Below are 19096 nucleotides of genomic sequence, written 5' to 3' on the forward strand. Positions count from 1 at the left end.
TTTATAAAACAAAAAAAATAACTTTTCTTCATCTTTTAATCCCCAAACGAAATGTTACAAAAAACGAAGCCATCTGGTGGCGAAACGGAGTTCGCCAGGTTTGCTAGTAAATATATAAACAACATGTCTCGCGGTAATAACAATATCCTCACACCTTCTCTATGAAATAGACAGGTGTGTACACAGAGGTTTATACCGTCAAGTGCAATAATAGAGGTTAGAATGATGTAAGGAGAGAATAAATACATTGGTAACAACATGTACAGTAGTATTTATATTTGCAACAGGAATACGAGCGGATATCTTAACCCCATTTTCTTTATAGTTATATTTTCACAAATTTTAATAAAACCGAGCACAACGCACAAACGTCAAACGCAACAGGTGCCGGAAGAAGCGTGCGAATAGTTCTCCTTGGCGCTTTCGAAATCGGCCGACAGAGTGATATCGATATGTATCGAATAATCGAGAGTCAAATAGTCGTATTCAAGTTGTATGTTGTTGCATTAAACGTGTAGTGCCTAGTTCCATAAATCTTTAACGTTTCAACTAATTCGAGTATGTTTAAAAGTGCTTTCATGTGCCGAGAACATTTAATTGTATAATATAATAATCTCACCAATTCAAGATTATGGTAAGGCAACTTTCTCTTACTATCTTTATTGCTCATTCTCTTGTTTATCCTGCAATGTAACCTTTTTTTAAACAATATTGTAAAGCATTTCAAAGCGTCCAGTTAGTCAGGATTTAGAAATGAATTATGAAACTGTGGATTTTTATGCAAAATAAAAACTATCTTCTTTGGTTAAAAGATATAGCAGCCACATGTACATTTATTATTCTTATTAATAATTAAAATGGGTTGATAGTTGTAGAACAGTGTTTGCAATTACTACAAATGTCTTGCAAAACACAACAAATCTTATTCTAGGCTATTAATTACATATTTTAAGGAAACTAAGATAATATGATGCTCAAAAATATGCAAAATAGTTTCACAGTGGTTCAGCTCTTCTACAAATGGATCATTTTCAGAACTATACTGTAGACAATATAACAATTAATTTATAACTGTGATCTTTATTTAGAAATGTTCAAAATCATATTTTTGAAGATATGTAAGATATGTCTCGCTGTTGTTCTTAATATAACAGCAATGTATTTGACTTAATTTTGAGAGAACTTGGTGAACAGTACAAATACCCTGGGTCACAATTGACCTAGCCACCGCAGGGGTTGATAAAGGGCGAGACTAATTCGCGCACGAGCTTTTAGCCTGCATAGGTGTACCTGTGCAGGTACATGAATGCAGCTGGCACAGGTGTATCCGTGCAGATAGACCGCAACGTGTACGGCCGCCTTAACAGCCAGCTTCCGGCAACTTGCACGTTCCGTCGGCGCGTGAACTTTCGGCTCCTGGCTCGGGTCAAACGTGGGATAAACTCGGTACACCGATACTATTGATTTTGCGACCGGTGCGGAAAGAAGGGCGGCGGAGAAAGTGGAGGATAGGTGAGGTCAACCCCCTTTTCAGGCAGGCTAGCATTAAACAGGCTTATGCCCGGCTTATCCTTTAACGTTCCCCGTCTGCTGGGGAAAATTCATGTCGGAGCTTGCGCGGCTACCTTTTATTTCCGCGCTATCTATCCGGCCCTGACCGATAAAACTCGACAAATCCAGAATTTTCTAGAATATCGCCCGAATTCTCGCGGCTTTTTTCCCCCGAAACTCTGCTTTCGGCTCGATCCGAAAAGGGTCCGGATTAATCTGCTCCGCTTTTAGGACACGGCGCTCGTGTAGACGGTTTAATTTAACCACTTAACAATTTCACGGCTGCGCCGAAAACCTAAAAGGTTTCGCGAAATTAAAGTATTTCATTCGTGCGAATTAGAACTGCGGTTATACGGGGCGTCGGTTACTCTTTTAATATTGTTATGGCTTGCGAGTATGTCGAATTAAAAATTTGTTAATTTTTATACAATGTCAAGTCAATAATTGGCTATTTAATTAACAGCTAGTGGATTCAGAAATGTTTGAAAACGATGCAGTTATCTGTTATTCGATTAACCATTTCCGCGTAGTCCCTTTTGTATTGGACGAACGTTGTTTTGGGATTTTTTACGGTTGAAGTAGTGAACTAAAGAATTGTTTAATTTTCGCAAAATACAATGTGAACATTACCATGTATTCAGACAGATTTTTAATTAAAAATATTGCGAAATGACGGACTTGCGATTTTTTAACTGGGTCTGTTTAATCATCCTTATGGCTGTTTTCTCCTATACGTTATTTATGTTCGTAAAAGCGTTTTGAATAATTCTGTTGACCACATATGAGTGACGGGACAGTCAGAATATTCACAGTGTAATTCTGATACACCTTTTCTAATAGTGCAATTATATATTATCTTTTTAAAAGTGAAACTATAAATCGATTTTCTAGTAGTTTGAACTACTTTTCTTGATGGCGCAATAACGAGCTTCTTTTCCAACGACGCAGTTATGAATTAGATTTTTAATAGTACAATTATGAATTGTTTTCTTTAATAGTGCAATTTTAAATGTATTCTTGTTATTATAAATACGATAAGATTTGTTGACAATATAATTGTGATTTCTTTCTTAATTTGTTTCGACGCTGCGCCGAGTCAAGGCGTTGAATAGCAAAAGTGGGAGAGACAGCGGCAAACATTCTCAGCGGAGTGACACTTCCGGCTCGGTCGATAAAGCTACTAGTCTTCTGTAACTTCACGCAGCGTCCATTATCGCGGTAAGTCATCCGACGAGCACGGAGCCAGAACGAGCCGATTTCCTCCACTTGTAAGTACCTGCGTGATACACGATAGCAACGCGAGAACCCCCGCGAGGCTTCATGTGCCATTTCCAGCGGCCACGGAGAGAACCCTCTTCGCGGCGCACTAAATGAAAACGTTCCCAGGGAACTTGACCGCAATTGCGCGGACCAAGTGCGATTTCTTTCCCTGCTCCTACAAATTGCACGCAAGCGATAATTAAACGCCGTCCCCGGCGATATTTCTATGGGTTCTTCAGGAAGAACCTGAAGAGCACCATCTCCAGGCCGCTACAGATAGCTACGGCTTTAAGAACTTCTCCCAACGGATTGACGAGGCCTGAAATTTTCATATTTTTTAGCAGATATTCGCTCGGCGATTAACACTCGTCGCGAATATTTCAGACGTGGAATCAGGGAAAATGGCGAAGTTGATTGTTATTTAGCATGGGTTCATTTCGAATGTTTCGTCTGGCGAAAGTAGCGGACTAAACATTTTTTAATTTATGAACAATATAAAGACAATATTTGCATATTTTCAACTATTTTTTGAAGCAGAAGTGCTGAAAAATAACGCAAATATTTTCTAGATATTTAATCCCTTCTGTAGTAGCTGGTCTGTCCAAACAGCTCCATTTTGGATTTTTTCTTACGAAAGTATCGAACGGAAAATTTTTTCATTTTTACACAATGTGAAGTCAATATTTGGCTGTCTTTTAATAATTTTTGATGGCAGAAATGTTATAAAATGTCTGGACTATTTGTTATTCAATTAACCCCTTTTGTGCAACCCCTTACCAACCATCATTTTGGGAATTTTTCTCAACTAGATTACTGATCCAAAACATTGTTTAATTCACACAAAACACATGGGAATATTTCGATAGACTCAGAAAGATTCTGAGTTAAAAATATTGCAAAATGGCGGACTTATGACTATTTTCTCTTATACGCTAACTATGTCCGATAAAAATATTTCCAAAAAGTCGAACTTTCGACAAATATCGTAGAAAATCGTGAACCACATCAAAGTACATACCGTGCACAACGTACCAGCAAAGTTCCAAGAAAACCCCATGAATAGATTTCGCAGCCTCGTCCAGGAAACGTGGTTGGGAAGGAAGCTCCGAGACGCGATTTTCCCCCCCGATAAAAATATAGAAGCCCGATCCCTGTAAACTTCCCGGAGGGTGTATTCGCTTAGGGAACATCGAGGCGATTTTTTCGGCGATTTTTTCCCTCGTTACCGTCGCGTTCGAAGAATACCCTTTTCTCCTCGTCGTAACGACATTAACTGCGCCGTCGGGCCGGAGCAGCCAGCGTCTTATCGAATGAAGAGAAAGTGGTTGTTTCCAACGTCGAATTCTGCCGCAAGATTATATCACAGCATACTGTTGGCAATATTGTTAGCTAGCTATACCATAACTCCATTAAATTCAGAATTCCTGGTTAATTACAACGCGCCGCGAAACTTTCCTCGCTGCATTTATACTTGGTGCTGTCGATGGAAGGCATCCTCGAGGGTGGTCTTGCGCGGTCGAAATTAAACAGGCCGCGTATATTGGCAGTACGTAAACAAATATAATTCATTTATACAGTAAATACTACGAAAATATAATATAATATTTATTGACATATTTAATATATATTAACGTACTATATACCATAGTATAGTATACAGAGTATTCATATATAATAAATAATTATTACTATTATTAATTTAATTTGTACCTTCATTTTTTCAATACTGTTTACAACAATTTCATTTTCAAGTATCCCAATCAATTATTTCCCAAGACAACGTGAAATTCGGAAACTGAATGGTGTCCGTCTAAAAGATATTGTTCAATTAAAAAATGACTTCCGGTCAGTAGCAATCAGGGCTACCAGCAACAACAGGACCGCGTCACGGTTCGCATATTTCACAGTCACCGGTGACAAATATTTCGAGCTGATTCGCGACTGTACGGAAAGCAATCGATCGATACGCAGCTCGTATCTCGACGCTTCCGACGCCACTTTCAACTCGAACGCCTAAATTCATGGGGTAGACGGGGACACCATCGTGTTTCCACAGCATTAATCAAATCAACCGGTTGGTTCGGTTCCTCGGGACAAGAAAAATTGCCGGCAGGAGTTAAATGCGCTCCGATACGGGATATCGTCGTCAACGAACCAGACACCGCCACATGAGGAACAACCCACCGTCTCCGAGACATCGTCATGGCGGACGACGACGACCAGGAAGAGTTTCTGGACGTGGAGGAGGCTGACGAGACAGTAGATTCGCCCTCGGAGGTCATCCAGATCACGGAGGAGGCAGAGACAGGATCTAAGTCGCCGTCGTTAGTATCGGAAACTGCTCAGCCATCTGTCAAGTCGGTCACCGAAGGTTCTCAAATATCGGGATCAGTCAAAAGAGGATCGCAATTATCCGGATCGATAAAGTCAGGATCCCCAAGGTCAGGAAGCGCGAAAGGGTCTGTCGCAGACCCAGGTTCCAAAGACAGCAGGAAGAGCCACGAGACCTTCGAAGAACCGTCGAAAAGCGATGAAGTGATCAGTGGGTCCAAGGAGTTGTCTCTGACCGAGAAGCAGAGCTCTCTGGACCACCTAAGCGAGAAAAAGGACTCTGTCCAAAGAACGAAGCTGAGCAAATGGCAGAGGCAGTGCAACAGACAGTTCCGCGACATGATAGGCAAGAGGGAGCAGAAGAACGAGGAGCTGGAGAGGCAGAAGGGAGACATTCGCCAGCGCTTGAACATCCTGGAGTGCTCGATGCCGGCTGTGATGGTCTGGAACATCTGGCGGATGGCGCAAGGCTCCAACTCGCCCTGCCTCCAGCAGGTGCTGGAGAAACAATTCCAAGGTCCTGCTTCCGGAGAAGTCTACTGTCCGAACACCCCTAGTCGTCACTTCGACTGCAGGGTCAGAGAAGCTGAAGCGGAGAGGAAGCAAGCGGTGAAGAGAGCGGAGGAGGCTAGGGCCATGTGGGCCGAGAAGATGGCCAGCTTGGAGGATAGAGAGACGAGGCTGCAGGAGGCTAAGAGACTCCAGGAGGAGCAGCAACGGAGGATCGAGCAGCTAACCAGCGAGGTCCAGAAGCTGAGGGAGTCGAAGACGGCGGACGACGGCGGCTGCGAAGCTGGTGAGGTGATTGAGATCAGAGATTCGAGGCTTTATGCACGGCATCGTGCGGTTCTTGCTACGGAGACTTTTGAGTACAGGACGTGACCTGGTGGAATTACTTTGCCAACGTTTCGCGAGCATTTCAACTAGCTTCATCAAAGAATCAAAGACTGGTGCTGATAAAACAGTGATACTATTTTCTCACTGGTACTATTCCACTTTGATTGCCTGATGAAGCTAGGACCTACAGATGATCGTGATACATCGGAAAAATAATCCCACGAGGATTTTCATCCGACATACTCGACAGCAAGAACCGCGCGATCGAGATCGCCTAGAGCCGACTCGTCGCCAAAAGTTTCAGTAGTTTAAGTGGCACGTGTTGCTCCAGGTGAATGCGGGGCGATAGAGTGCAAGAAGAGGTGGCTGGACAAGGTGCCCAGCAGCGCGTCCATCCGCTCGACGGACATCGAGTGCCTGGAGAAGTTGCAGGAGCTGGCCCAGGCGGAGCTCAACATGAAGAGGCAGATCGCGGATCTGGAGCGGCGCGAGGAGGCTTACATGAGGACCCTCCAGCAGGCCGACGAGCTCTGGTGCAAGGCGGAGGAGGACGCGGCCATCGCTCTTGAAGAAAAGGCCACGGAGAGGCAACAGATGGCTGGCAGAATAGGCGAGTTGGAGGACGAAGTGGAGAAATTGCGGGCTAGGCTCAAGACCTGCCGTGGAGAGCTGGAGAAGTACGTGAGCATCGGGAAGATCGAGGCTCTGATTGGCCGGGATGACGACTTCGCCGATGTCAGGGACTCTGAGGCTTCTGCCGGCGTGGACGTGAAGGACGGCGTTGCTGGAAGGGACGATGACGATGCTGATATTAAGGGTACTTCTTTAAAGGACGCTTCTATGGAAGTTGTCCCCCTGGAGGACGCTCTCGCAACTGGCGCCGTTGTTCGACCCGGAGAGCTAGCAGAGACCACTGTGACGGAGATCCGAGGATACCTGGACCAAATAGCGTCTCTGTCCGAGCTCGAAGGCCCGGGCATGCTCTGTGGCCTGGACTTTGACTGCAACGACGCGGAACTGACGCATACCGGGCTGCCTGAAGAGGAAAGGATTGCTCTCGAAGAGAATCGTGTCACTGCTAGGGAACTATTAGAGATGTATGGATTGCTAGAGATCGCAGAGCAGTTGATGCCTGGTGGAGAGGCAGAGCTTAAAATGAGTAGGAGAGTTGAGGGGTATATTGAGGATGTGACGGAGACCGTGACTTTGGTGGAGGACACTGAGGAGACAGTGCAGAGGGAGATTGTTTACGACGAAGAGAAGGAGCCTGTTCTCGATGATGAGGTGCTGCAGGAGTCTGAGGAGATCGTTTATGATCAGGAGGTGTCTGAGGGTGACATTGTTTATGAAGATGCGCTGGAGGAGGAGGATGCGATAGCGGAGTATGCCAAGACGTCTGAAGAGGACCAGGAGCCTGATACTTTGAAGCCGGCTGGAGATGTCTTGGTACCACTGGAACAATTGTGCTCGTGGCAGGATCACGTGCATTCCATTCGATCGAAGATTGTTGTACGTATTTTTTCTGGAGCAAACTCGGAGATTTTTATTTTTATTTGTGCAAGTTGTTTTTTATTTAAAATACCTTTCGTCTTTTGGACAAAGCCAGGATCTTTGTTCAAAGTGCCATAAATCGGTCGGAAAAAATCGTAGATCAACTTATTTGGACTCGTTAGATAGCCGAATCTTTAATCTTCAAAACCATGATAGTTTTCATGATGAAAAAAAGTTGAAACTACCGTTGTTCGAAAGCGGGAGCTTTGTGCTTTAAAACGAGCTAAGTCACGTTATCATACGATTACTTTCAACAAAGATCCATCGACACGAATGCCAACAATTTTTCACTTGCGTCTCTGCGATGTCGGGGACTAAAACCTCGGCAACATTGACAAATGGCTATTAAAAGTTCTCCTTACTGTTGAACAAAGGCTTTTAATTGTTTTCTCGTTTAGGATTGTCCGAGCTGCAACGCCGTGGACGGAGAGGCCGAGATCGTGGCTGAAGAACTGGCGGCCTACACCGGCGTAATTAATTATCTTTCTTATTATTCAGCAAAGCCGTAGAAACGCCGAAAGTTTTCTGCTCGACGTCACCGAGTTAACTTGAAAATTTCATTCCGTAGAGAACGATGAAACTCGAAGTGGCATACCGGATGCCTCCGGACGAAGAACCTGAAGCGATGGAGTACGAGGGGGGCGCACTGGCCGTCGAAGAAGTTGCAATAAAGTACGCAGAAGTTGAAGAGGAGATAGAAAGGGAGGCAGAACCGGATGTTGCGGCTGCGGAAATAGAGGAGAGAGAAGTTGAGCCTGAAAAGCCTGTCGTCGAAGCGAGGGCGCCTGAAGAGGTCGAAGAAGGGGTTGCTGAAGACTATCCGAGGGAAGCGGCGCCTGTTAGTGTGCTCAAGACTGAGGTACGTGAAGAAGTAGAGGCTGAAGTGGAGCGCGTTGAAGAACGAGTTCCTGAACCGAGGGAAGAAGCAAGACCGGTGGAGGAAGCGAAGGTGGAAAGGGCTGAGCCAGTAGCAGTAAAAGAACCTGAAGAAGTGGATAGACGACCGAAAGAAGAAGCGGAGAGGCCCCCTAAAGAAGAAATCAGGGAAGAAGAGGCAGAGAGGCCTCCGAAAGAAGAAGTTATAAAAGAGGAGGTAGATAGACCACCAAAAGAAGAGGCCGAGAGACCTCCAAAGGAAGAAGTCAGAGAAGAAGAGGCGGAGAGACCTCCAAAGGAAGAATTCAGAGAAGAAGAAGCAGAAAGGCCCCCAAAAGAAGAAATTCCCAAAGACGAAGCAGAGAGACCCCCAAAAGAGGAACCAGAAGAGCCAGAGCCAACGGTAAAGGAAGAAAAAGTAGTCGAAGAGATGCCAAAAGAAGAAAGACCGCCAGAAACAAAGGAACCCGAAGAGGTACCAATGGTCGCCAAAGAGGAAGTAAGAGAAACTGAAGAGAGGAAACCCGAGCTACTTGTGAAGGAGGAAGGGGTAAAACCCGAGGAAATGCCGCCTGAAGAGGTGCCAGAAATGAGAGAAGAAGAGGACGAGGAAACAGACTTCGACGAGCTGGTGTCGGAAGACGAGAAAGTTGAAGAGATTCACGTGGAGCAGCTCGAAGAATTCGAAGACGCGATTGAGGTGGATATAATCCCAATGGAAAAGGAACCTGAGGAAGAAGAAGAAGAATCGGAGCTGGAGGAGGTAGCTCCAGTGGAAGAAGAGGAGGAACCAAAGGAGATAGAAATGGAGGTGATTGTAGTGGAAGCAGTATCAGAAGCGGAAATAGTGCCAGAAGAGGATATAGTACCAGAAGAGGCGATGGTGCCAGAAGAGATGGAGATACCAGAAGAGATCGAAATGGAGGAGCTTCCACCGGAAGAGGAGCTCGAGATCAAGCCGGAGGAGATCATCCCAGAAGAGAAGGAGATCATGGTGCTCGTGGTCCCGAAAGAGGAGCCTCCCGAAGAGGAGATCATCGTTGACGTATCGGTAGAAGAAGCCGAAGAGGAAATCGAAGCAGAAGTACCAGAGATGGAGAAAATAGAACTAGAGGTGGAGGTGTTAGAAGACGCGAAGGTCGCCGTGGAAATTGAAATAGCTCCCGTCGAAGTCCCCGAAGAACCCAAGGAGATCGAAATCAGTATAGAGGAAGAGTGCATCTGTAGTGGTATCTTAGCCATGGAGCATCCAGTGATAGAATATCTCTTCCCACCTCTTCCAGTCACGGAAGAAGAGTCGGTCTGCCAGTGTCTGGTAGAGGACGAAACTCCAGTCGATGAAGAGGATTCTGGCGAGTGTGCCTGCTCGACCGGAGGTGCCCCGGCCGAAGAAGAAGAGTCCGAAGAGTGCCAATGTAATTCGGGAGCTGCTCCAGTCGAGAAAGAAGGCTCTAGCGTCTCCAAGTCGGCGTCAGAAGGCCCATCCAAAGCGCCGAAGAAGTCATCGCCATCGATTCAAAAAGCGGACTCCGGAGGCTGCAGATGCAGATTGAAGACTCCTTCCGGTGGATCCAAGACTCCATCCAGTGGGTCGAAGACGCCATCGAAAGACTCGAAGAGGTCTTCGTCGGTCCAGAAGAGAGACTTTGGAGTTTGCAGGTGCAAATCGAGGACACCATCTGACGGATCCAAGAGGTCAACGCCGTCAGTCCAGAAGGAGGATTCGGACGTGTGCAGGTGTAGGTTAAGAACACCGTCTGGAGGGTCGAAAGACTCCAAGAGATCTTCGCCATCGGTCCAGAAAGAGGACTCTGGAGCCTGCAGGTGCAGATCGAAGACTCCGTCGAAAGACTCCAAGAGGTCGACGGTATCATCGGTGAAAGAGAAAGACGTCTGCACGTGCGGACTCGATAGAGGTCAACCGCGGATGGAGGTGACGCAGACGGAGATTACACAGACAGAGGTCACGCAGACGGAGATCACACAAATAGAGGTAAACACGTTGACCATCCAGGCGGTGACGCAGACGGTAACCGACGTGGGAATGCAGACGCAGCCCCCTTCGCTGCTGAGACAGCCGCAGTCCAAGATGGGCAGCAGGGACATCGAGCGTGATACCGTGGAGCGTCAGACGCGGAGGAAGAGATCCATAGAGCCTTCGAGAATGACGTTAACCGCAACCTCCCAGACCGAGAAGTCGAGCTTCCTCAGAATCCTCCAGAGTCTGAAGACCACCGGAGCCTCCGCGAAAGCGGACCCAGAGAAGGAGCTGCGGAGTATCAACTACGGCAAGAAGACCGAGGACACCGAGGCACGGTGCAACTGTTGTCTGTGTGGTAAGGACACTCTCCAGGATCAGAAGCCCGTGGAGGCTCCCACGTCCTCCGTGATGAGGCTGCTGCAGGCTCTGCCTCTGCTGAGCAAGGCTGCGACTAGTGTCGACCAAGGTGTCCAACACGAGTCTTTCTGCCAGCAGTGCAAGATCAAGAGGCTTCAGAGGTCGGCGGACGGAACCACCATGAGGGAGCCGAAGCAGATCCAGACCACGCGTGACCAGGAGGTAGCCACTGCCAGGTCAACCCTGAAGAAATCCTCCAGCAGACAAAAGAGGTCTGACGATTCCGTCATGGTGAACATCAGAGTTGAGAAGTCGCCGAAGCGGAAGCCGATGGAGAAGCGTCTGTCGGAGGTTGCCGAAGAGAAACCCGAAAGGAGGTCTGATGTGAGACCTGAGAACGGATGCAGTGTGGTGGACGATGAACACTGTGTTTGCAACACTTTCGGTGTAGCTGGGGTGAAGAAAATGCGCTGCGCCTGCGGTGATCCCGATTGATCCTCATTTTTGGTTCCCAGGGGATGGACAGATCGGCAATGGCAAATGGAACGCGGGACTCTTCCGAGCACCTCTCGCCGCCGCGAGCTTTAAACCAGATATAACAGGAATCTCAGCTTTTAGCCGGTTTTATTAACTCCCCTGCCGCATGCTACATCCCTCGATAATAATTCATCAGACGCTAAACCCACGTAAGAGGATTCGATAAACTCCGGGACTTTCGAAATCGCGAGATTTTCGTGCCGCTAGGAATTGGCGATGTTCGCCGCGTTGCAACTTGCGGACAAAAAATTGGGCGGCGATGTACCTGTGCTTATTTTAAAGGGCGCAGCTTTCGCTTTTGAGCTGCTTACGTTGTTTTTTATTCGACGTAGGCTTTTATCGAAAGACTGCCGGAATAGTGGACAGCGCGGTCGTTTGGAGGTTCGGAGATTTGGAAGAGCACAGGAACTTTGACGAATTTTTGTCGCGTATGCAGTTTATGCGGATTTGAGGAGGAAAGTTCCGGCTTTCCAGCGAGTCCAAAAAGATCGATTTACGATTTTTTGTTTCACTGTTTCGTGGCACTTCCAGTGAAAAGTGTGCCACCGAAGTGAGAATAACTCGGGCGAAGGGTGACATACTGCCCGTTTCTCGTCCAAAATGCTATAAATCACAAACAAAAAATCGCAGATAGTTCCTTTTCTTCTCGTTTCAAAGCCAGAATTTCAATCTTCAAAAATACGCAAGCGATGATCGTGAAAAAAATGTTTCCTGATCCACAGATGTCTGCGAATATTTAAAACCTCGTGAAACGAAAACTTTTGTACATCGTCCGTTTATCAAATGAAAGAAACTTCCACTTAAGAAATCCTTTCAGTATCTTGAAAGAGGAAGATTTACCCTTTAAAATGAATCCAGGTGCATCGCCGCATGACTTTTTTCCCTCAAAGTTACAGCACCTTGAATATCAACAACCCTCTGAGACTTACAACTACGACGAGCTTTAAATAGAATTCTTAATCGTAACAGATTCTTTAATAAATGTTACGATGTTTTTTCAAACGAACCATTGAATTATAACAAATTTTCCAATAGAATTGCAATACTTTTCAGACGGAACTATTAAATTATTGACCGACACACCTAACGCCTCGTTCTGGCCAGTAGGTGTCCAGATAACGAGACGAAAGGGGACTTGGGAGAGCCGAGGCACCGAATGTATCGCGAGCGTGCAGCAAAGGCTTCCGACCGAGTGGACACTGGGAAGATGGAATCGAAGATAGCCGCGACAAAGGAAATGGTATGTAATTTCCAATAACGCGACAGTCTGAATGGTGGCCGTGTAAAATCAATAGCGGCCGAGCCATTGTACGGTAGAATGGCTCTGGCCCTTTCATGCGACGTAATGCGTAATAGGATCAGGCATCGGCATCAAATTAAATTTCAGCTTTGGCTCAGCCGAAAATCGTCGGCCGTGCAGTCGTCTACATTTTCCGCCGCTGCAATCGAATTGCCGTTCTGTAACGAACTCGTACGTCTCTCTGTGTAATACATGCGCATGCAGTGAAAAATCGTGTCGTGCAACAACCAATCAAAACAAAAAAAAGAAGAGAGAGAATTCGGTCACTCGTGCTCCGCTGGATTTCCGTCTGCGTTTGCCACGCCGATCGATCGTACTGTGCGAACAAAACGGCGCGTAGAAACAACGTTCGACTCGAGCGCGTTTCCTCGGACCTTGTCTAAATAAATAAAACAGCCTCGGTGCAGCGACCCCTCGCACTATCGTTTCTTCCAGGGCTGCGTTGATTAGCTTCGTCCTTAACTCTGTACTGTTATCTTCATCATTGCAACGAATAAATGCTTTTCGATCGTAATAATTTCATAGAGAACGTTTATAGTATGTATATACTATGTATACAAGGTATTTGTAGTATGCTTATATATACTTCAGCGTCTGAATGTTAACATTTATAATTAATTGAAATTGATTAAATAATAATATCAGTGAGAAACAGAATTTTATTTCGAGTCAAAGAAATGGAACGATATTTATACTTAAGTAAAGTTATTATTAGAAATCACGAGCGAGAGTCGTTAAATTAGGTCAACGGGTTAATAATTTCCTTGATCAATTGAGAGGATATATTTATCCTTGTCTTCACTTTCATTCCCAGATCTTAATGAGAAAACATTCAAATTATGTTTCGTTTTAATAGAAATCATTGGCAGTCGTATTCATTAACCCTTTGCACTCGAGTGCTACCGATGAAATTATTCTATCACGTTCTAAAATAATCTTCATATTTAACGTACGCTTATGTTCATATTAAATTAACAAAGTTTATATTTAAAAAATTACTACAAGCGAAACTATTGAGTCACAAGAATCAATTTCATATACATTGAATTTTATGCACTTTGTTGCATAAAATGAAAGAACTATAACCCAGAAAAATTCTTATAAATTTACAGATGAAATAGCTTCGAGTGCAAAGGGTTCAATTATGTACGAAACGTTCGCCGCGCGTCTGATTCGTGATTGTAGTGCAAGGGTTAAACGGGCGAGCCGCGAGTCGCTCCGTGACTCAGAAGATCTCGGCAGCGCGTAGATCACGGCCGCGATGCTCGCTTGGCACCGTGCGATCACAATTTGTCGCCAAATTGAAACGAGAGAAATGCGGTCGGACGGACGGCCTGAAATAATCGGACGGATCGACCAGGAGCTGGACAGCGAGGATACGCATGATTCACGATCATCTACGCCTGCTATTTTCGACTCGGATCTAACGCGCCTCGAATCGCTGCGCGTTTAATTCCTCTGTCTATTTTCATCCCCGTTTACGCGCCACGGAGTAACAGACGTTCGATTGTCACGAGAAATATTAAACAAGAGAAGTGTCTTATATTACCAAATCGCTGTACAATTTTTCGATTCCCAGAGATAAGTACATTTTTCGTAGATAAAGTGCTGAGAAATTAATATTCTCTTATTTGCGGATTATTGTCAAATATTTCAATTTTAAATTAAAGTATAGAGCTGCATAAGACTTTTATAATGTTTGATCAAGATTGAGGATCTTCTTCCAGAAATTAGAGGTTCTAGATCACATTAAAAACATTAAGCAATTGAACAATATCTTACTTGGAGATTATTTAAAAATGCTTCGATTGTTAATTCAAGTCCAGACGTATAAAATGATTTTTAACATCTGATACAGATCGAGGATATTTTTCTAGAAATTGGAGGTTTTAGGTCGCACCAAGAAAAATATTATGAAATGAGTAATTATTTATATATTATTGAATAATATTTCAATTTCTAATGCAAGTCCAGTGGCATAAAATCTTTTATAACATTTAATAAAGATCGAAGATCTTTTTCAGAAATTATGGTCTAAATCACATAAAAACTATAAAGAAATAAACAATATTCTATTTGTATATCATTGAAAAATATTATCCAATTTCTAATGGAAGTCCACTTGCATAACGGCCACATAAATTTTAACGATAAATTATAACTATAACGATAGTTTAAGCACCAGAAGTACGAGAATATTTGTGAACTGAAAAACTTTAAAAAATGAACATTCCCTTATTTTTGGACGATTGAAAAGTATTTCGATTTTCAATCCAATTCGAGTTGCCTGGAATAGAACCAGAAATAAGAGACTTTCAATCGCTCCGAAAAATATTGGAAGGCGAACGGTGTTTTATATCCGGATGATTGAAAGATTGCACGGTACACGTGGATCATTTTGTCTCGAATTCTCCGCGGAGTAGCATAAACGTTCCGGAAGAATAATAGAAGTATGAAGTTCGGCTGAATGGTACGAGAGACGGTGAATAAACGTCCTCGAAGCTGGTTGTGCAGCCTCATTGGACATTTGACTGATCAATACTCCGAGCAACAAGTACTCCACGACGTAAGCCACCACAATCAATCATTTCAGGATCGGTTCAGCAGAATCCGGGCTGTTGCTTATGGGCTGTTTAATATGTACTTAGCGCTGCTAATTAACTGTGGCGATCGGAGAAGGGCTCGGAAAAAAGATGAGCGACGAACTTTCAAACTTCCGTGTCTTCATAGGGAAACTTGGGGCAGCCGTTAATCTGGCTTCATGTCGAACCGTCGTTCTGTTTAACGATTATAGAGCCGACGCGGGGTGCCTTTTAATTGGTAATTAAACTCGATATGGATATTGTTAATTTAATTACGGCGCGGCTACGTATTTTATTACCGGAAGCTCGGTGAAGACGCACGAGCATCGCCGATATTTGAAAGGCTGCAATGTTGCGGAACAAAATCGTATTGCGATTTAATTTAGCTTGTTTTGAAACGCGGAGCTTCTGCTTTCAGAAATATGCAGTTGTTTTTTATGTGGAATATTTTATTGTTCATATAATCAGAAATTTTGCAGAAGAGTAAACATGGTCATTTTCTTAACGTTCGGAAATTCGCATAACTGTCACGAGTTGAAAAAATTTTTTCCTCTATAAAACGTTATATTGTTATAATGATTGAAGTTTTAGCTTTCAAACGAGTACAGAAATAATAACCTGCGATTTTTTATCACCGTTTTATAGCACTTTGAATGGGAAATATACCGTCAGCATTCAAATAATTTGAATAAGGGGTGAATGCGGCACGTTCCTTATTCAAAACGGCGTAAATTGGTGAAAAAAATCATAGATCAGTATTCTTGCACTCGTTGCAAAGCTGAAAGATGAATCTTTAAAATGATATAGTATTTATCTCGAACAAAAATTTTTCCAACTTTGTAGAGATCCGTGAATTTCTAATTCTTTTGCGAGATGACTATTTTCAATCATCCTACAAATATTTTTTAAAAAAGTGTTCCAACTATAAAATAACCTTAGAATCTTCAAAGAGGATGCTGTACCCTTTAAAACAAGCTAAAACAGACTACCGTACGCGATCATTTACCACAAAATTGCAGCTACTCCAATATCTGCAATTTCGTACCCCATCTTATTCGCCTCTAAATTCAAGAAGCAAATTCAAAGAGCTCCACAGTCTCCAACAAATTTTTCTCCTAACTAAACAACACGCGATCTTAAAGTTCGACGTCTTATCTTTCCAACAAGCCCGAGAACATATCTCAACAATTTTTCCCCACGGAATCACGTTACTCCGAATGAGAAATGCGCGTGCATCCCCCTTCGTTCGAGTTTTTCGAATGCCGTCACCATACTTCTCACTCAAACTGCCATAAAACGGCGCAAAAAAAAATCGCTGAACATTATTCGTGTGCTCGTTGGAAAGCGGACGCATTATCCTTCGATTTGGTACGACTGTCATTCGGAAGAAAAATATCTCGGAGCGTCTGAAACACCGTAGAAAACGCAGATGCCGTACTCACCGAACGTTGGCCAGCGTGTGTCTCCGCGACCTGAGGTTGTGATAGCCCCGCAGCTCGCCGATGCTCCCCTGCTCGGCCTGCATCTTGGCCTGTGCAGTCGCAGCAGCACTGGCGATCACGTGGTGCTGGTGTGCCGGTGCACCTGCTGTTGTGATGCTTCTGCGCGACCGCCAACCCGTTCTGCTGCCGCCGCCGCCGCCGCTCGGGGTCGGCGATTTCTTTTGGCAGGGCCTGGAAAAGTCACAGAACACCCCTCCACCTTACTCCACTGCTAACCTTTTAGCAACCCTATCACCGGGGACACCTGTTTCCACCGTTTCCGCGGCACCGTTCACATCCGAGTCCGTCGACGACGCTGCCTTTCCGGCGCCTATGACATTCTGGCCAGGTTCACGACGATTGTCTAATCTCGCGGCGAGGCTTAATTAGAGACCGATTAGGGCTTCGGGTACATGGCGGACGTATTTGATGAGGATTCCCGATGATTAAGACGCCGCGATGGATATTATGCATGATCCAAGATTACCGCCCGAGGAATTGGAGGTAATAGTGATCCTGGAGGGCTGGTTTATCCATACAAGATCACGGAATTTCTGTTAGATAACCACCAGCTTACTGTATTGAATATTTCGTCGTCTGCAGACCGCTGAGTTTTAGACTAAATAAAAATCAGCTACCACGAACACACATAATCTGCACCGTTGAAGAGGGAAAGATATGTGGTAATTCTTTTCTATAATTTAAATATATGTAACTAATATAAATATATTTCAATTTGGTGTAACGATTAGGAAGTAGTAGCTCTGAGAGCAGACGTACGCAAAGGGTTAAATCTTTAAATCTATAAATCGTCGTCGTAGCCGAGCACAGACTGCAGAGAGAACTGTCCACAGGATCCAGTGTTCGTCTAATTCACTGAACCACGGATTCGTCCAAGATAGCACGTTAATCCCCGTGAACGTGTCAGGTGTTTGTACCGGAACGAAACAAAAGCATCGGCGAAAGTAATCCGCGGGCAAACAAGTCCGAGCGTTGTCCTAACGAATGCGGGTCGAGTGCCGGCTTGGAGCAGGGTCGCGCGAGATACTCGTTGATTAAAGGATTGTCCTGGAGGATTCGCCGGATGAGCCCCGCCGCGTCATGAAATATTCATGAGATCGAAGCGGGACCGCGTAGCGTGGTGTATCTTCCGCGGCCGGTTACGAGCGTTAATGAAAAGCGGCGAGTAATTCGGCGAGGCCGACACCATTGACGACAATTCGGCCTCGGCGTCCAACGGGGAACCGGGAACCGTGAGCCGGGAATCGTTCGTAATTTTCATAAATATTCATGGGGCGAGAGCGGACACGGGCGCGTCACACTGGTCGCGCGAGAAGGAACGAGGCCGCGAGCGAAAGACGGGAGGCGAGCGGAACGCCCCGACGTGTTGATACCGCGAGCACCGGCTACGTTCTGGGTAAACACGCGCGACGGGAATCGCGGCGAGGATAAATATTTTCGTTACATCCTGTTCCCTCTCGGCCGGGAAGCGATGTTTACAATGGAGAACGGGGAGAACCTAATGAGTGGCTGAAAACTGTTGGCCGTCGGCCAAGTGGCCACGATTGACTTGGAGATCAACCAGATCTGTGTAACCTGTGCTTCTTGAATGGCGGAAGGAGCGGTCTTGTTAGCCGGACAACTTGGCCGCGCTCTTGCGCCGGTGTTCTGCGGCGGGGTTACACAGGGACAGGTAGTCCGCAACTTCCGAGACGTTCGGTACCGTTGCGACGCGATAGGCCGGCTAATTACGAATGAAGACTCCGCGCTCGAGTAATTGGGGAGACCTTGTATTAGGAACTGGTTCGAGTAACGTTGCTCGTGCTTGTAGTTCGCAGTTACCGAGTATTCCGGATTGTTAGAGGCTGGCCTGGGTTAAACAGTTCGAGCTTGGATTAGTTCGGAGCTCAGAATTGGGACCATGCGTTGAGTCCAGAATATGGGTTAGGACCTTGTACTGGCTCTGGTTTAGCCGTTGTTTTAATGTGGAATTAACTGTGAGGTATTTGTTTTCATTTGGAATTAGGTAGTCTTTGTTTTAATCTAGGTTTAAGTCTTTGCTTTGATCCAGGGTTAAGTCTGAGATCCTTGTTTTAATGTGGAATTAATTGTACAGTCTTTGTTTTCTTTGGAATTAGCTAGTCTTTGTTTTAATCTAGGATTAAGTTTGGGGTACTTGCTTAAATCCAGAATTATCTCTAAGGTCTTTCTTTTAATCCAGAATTAAGTATAAGGTCCTCATTTTCATTCAGAATTAATTTAAGGTCCTAGTTTTAATCAAAGTTAAAATCCAGTATTAAGTCGGAAATTTTTACTTTAATCCAGAATGAATTCTAGGAACCTTGTTTCAATCTAAAGTGAAGTAAATTAGGTGTTAGAACTTTGTACTAACTTAGAGTTAAGTATTAGGTCCTTGATCAAATCTAGAATTATATATTAAGACTGGACTAAT

At 44.8% G+C, this 19096-nt stretch overlaps 2 protein-coding genes across 3 annotated transcripts in view; one reads left to right on the forward strand and one right to left on the reverse strand.

Moving 5' to 3' along the window:
• Dnc (phosphodiesterase dunce) overlaps positions 1–19096 on the reverse strand; it is a 467245-nt gene that overhangs the window by 411405 nt on the left and 36744 nt on the right. For both annotated transcript variants that reach the window (XM_078188084.1, XM_078188083.1), the window contains exon 2: positions 16606–16836. In XM_078188084.1, the coding sequence (XP_078044210.1) occupies positions 16606–16688 (83 nt within the window). In that variant the 5' untranslated portion in view covers positions 16689–16836. The remainder of the gene's footprint in view (positions 1–16605; positions 16837–19096) is intronic.
• Positions 4536–11307, forward strand: LOC144473827 (uncharacterized). The gene is made up of 6 exons (XM_078188069.1): positions 4536–5938; positions 6311–7488; positions 7929–8000; positions 8099–8335; positions 8390–9253; positions 9308–11307. Exons 1-6 carry the CDS (start codon positions 5014–5016, stop codon positions 11237–11239), a joined length of 5208 nt encoding a protein of 1735 aa, XP_078044195.1. The 5' UTR covers positions 4536–5013; the 3' UTR covers positions 11240–11307.

Source organism: Augochlora pura, chromosome 7, assembly GCF_028453695.1.
Source record: "Augochlora pura isolate Apur16 chromosome 7, APUR_v2.2.1, whole genome shotgun sequence".
NCBI classification, from domain to species: Eukaryota; Metazoa; Arthropoda; class Insecta; order Hymenoptera; family Halictidae; genus Augochlora; species Augochlora pura.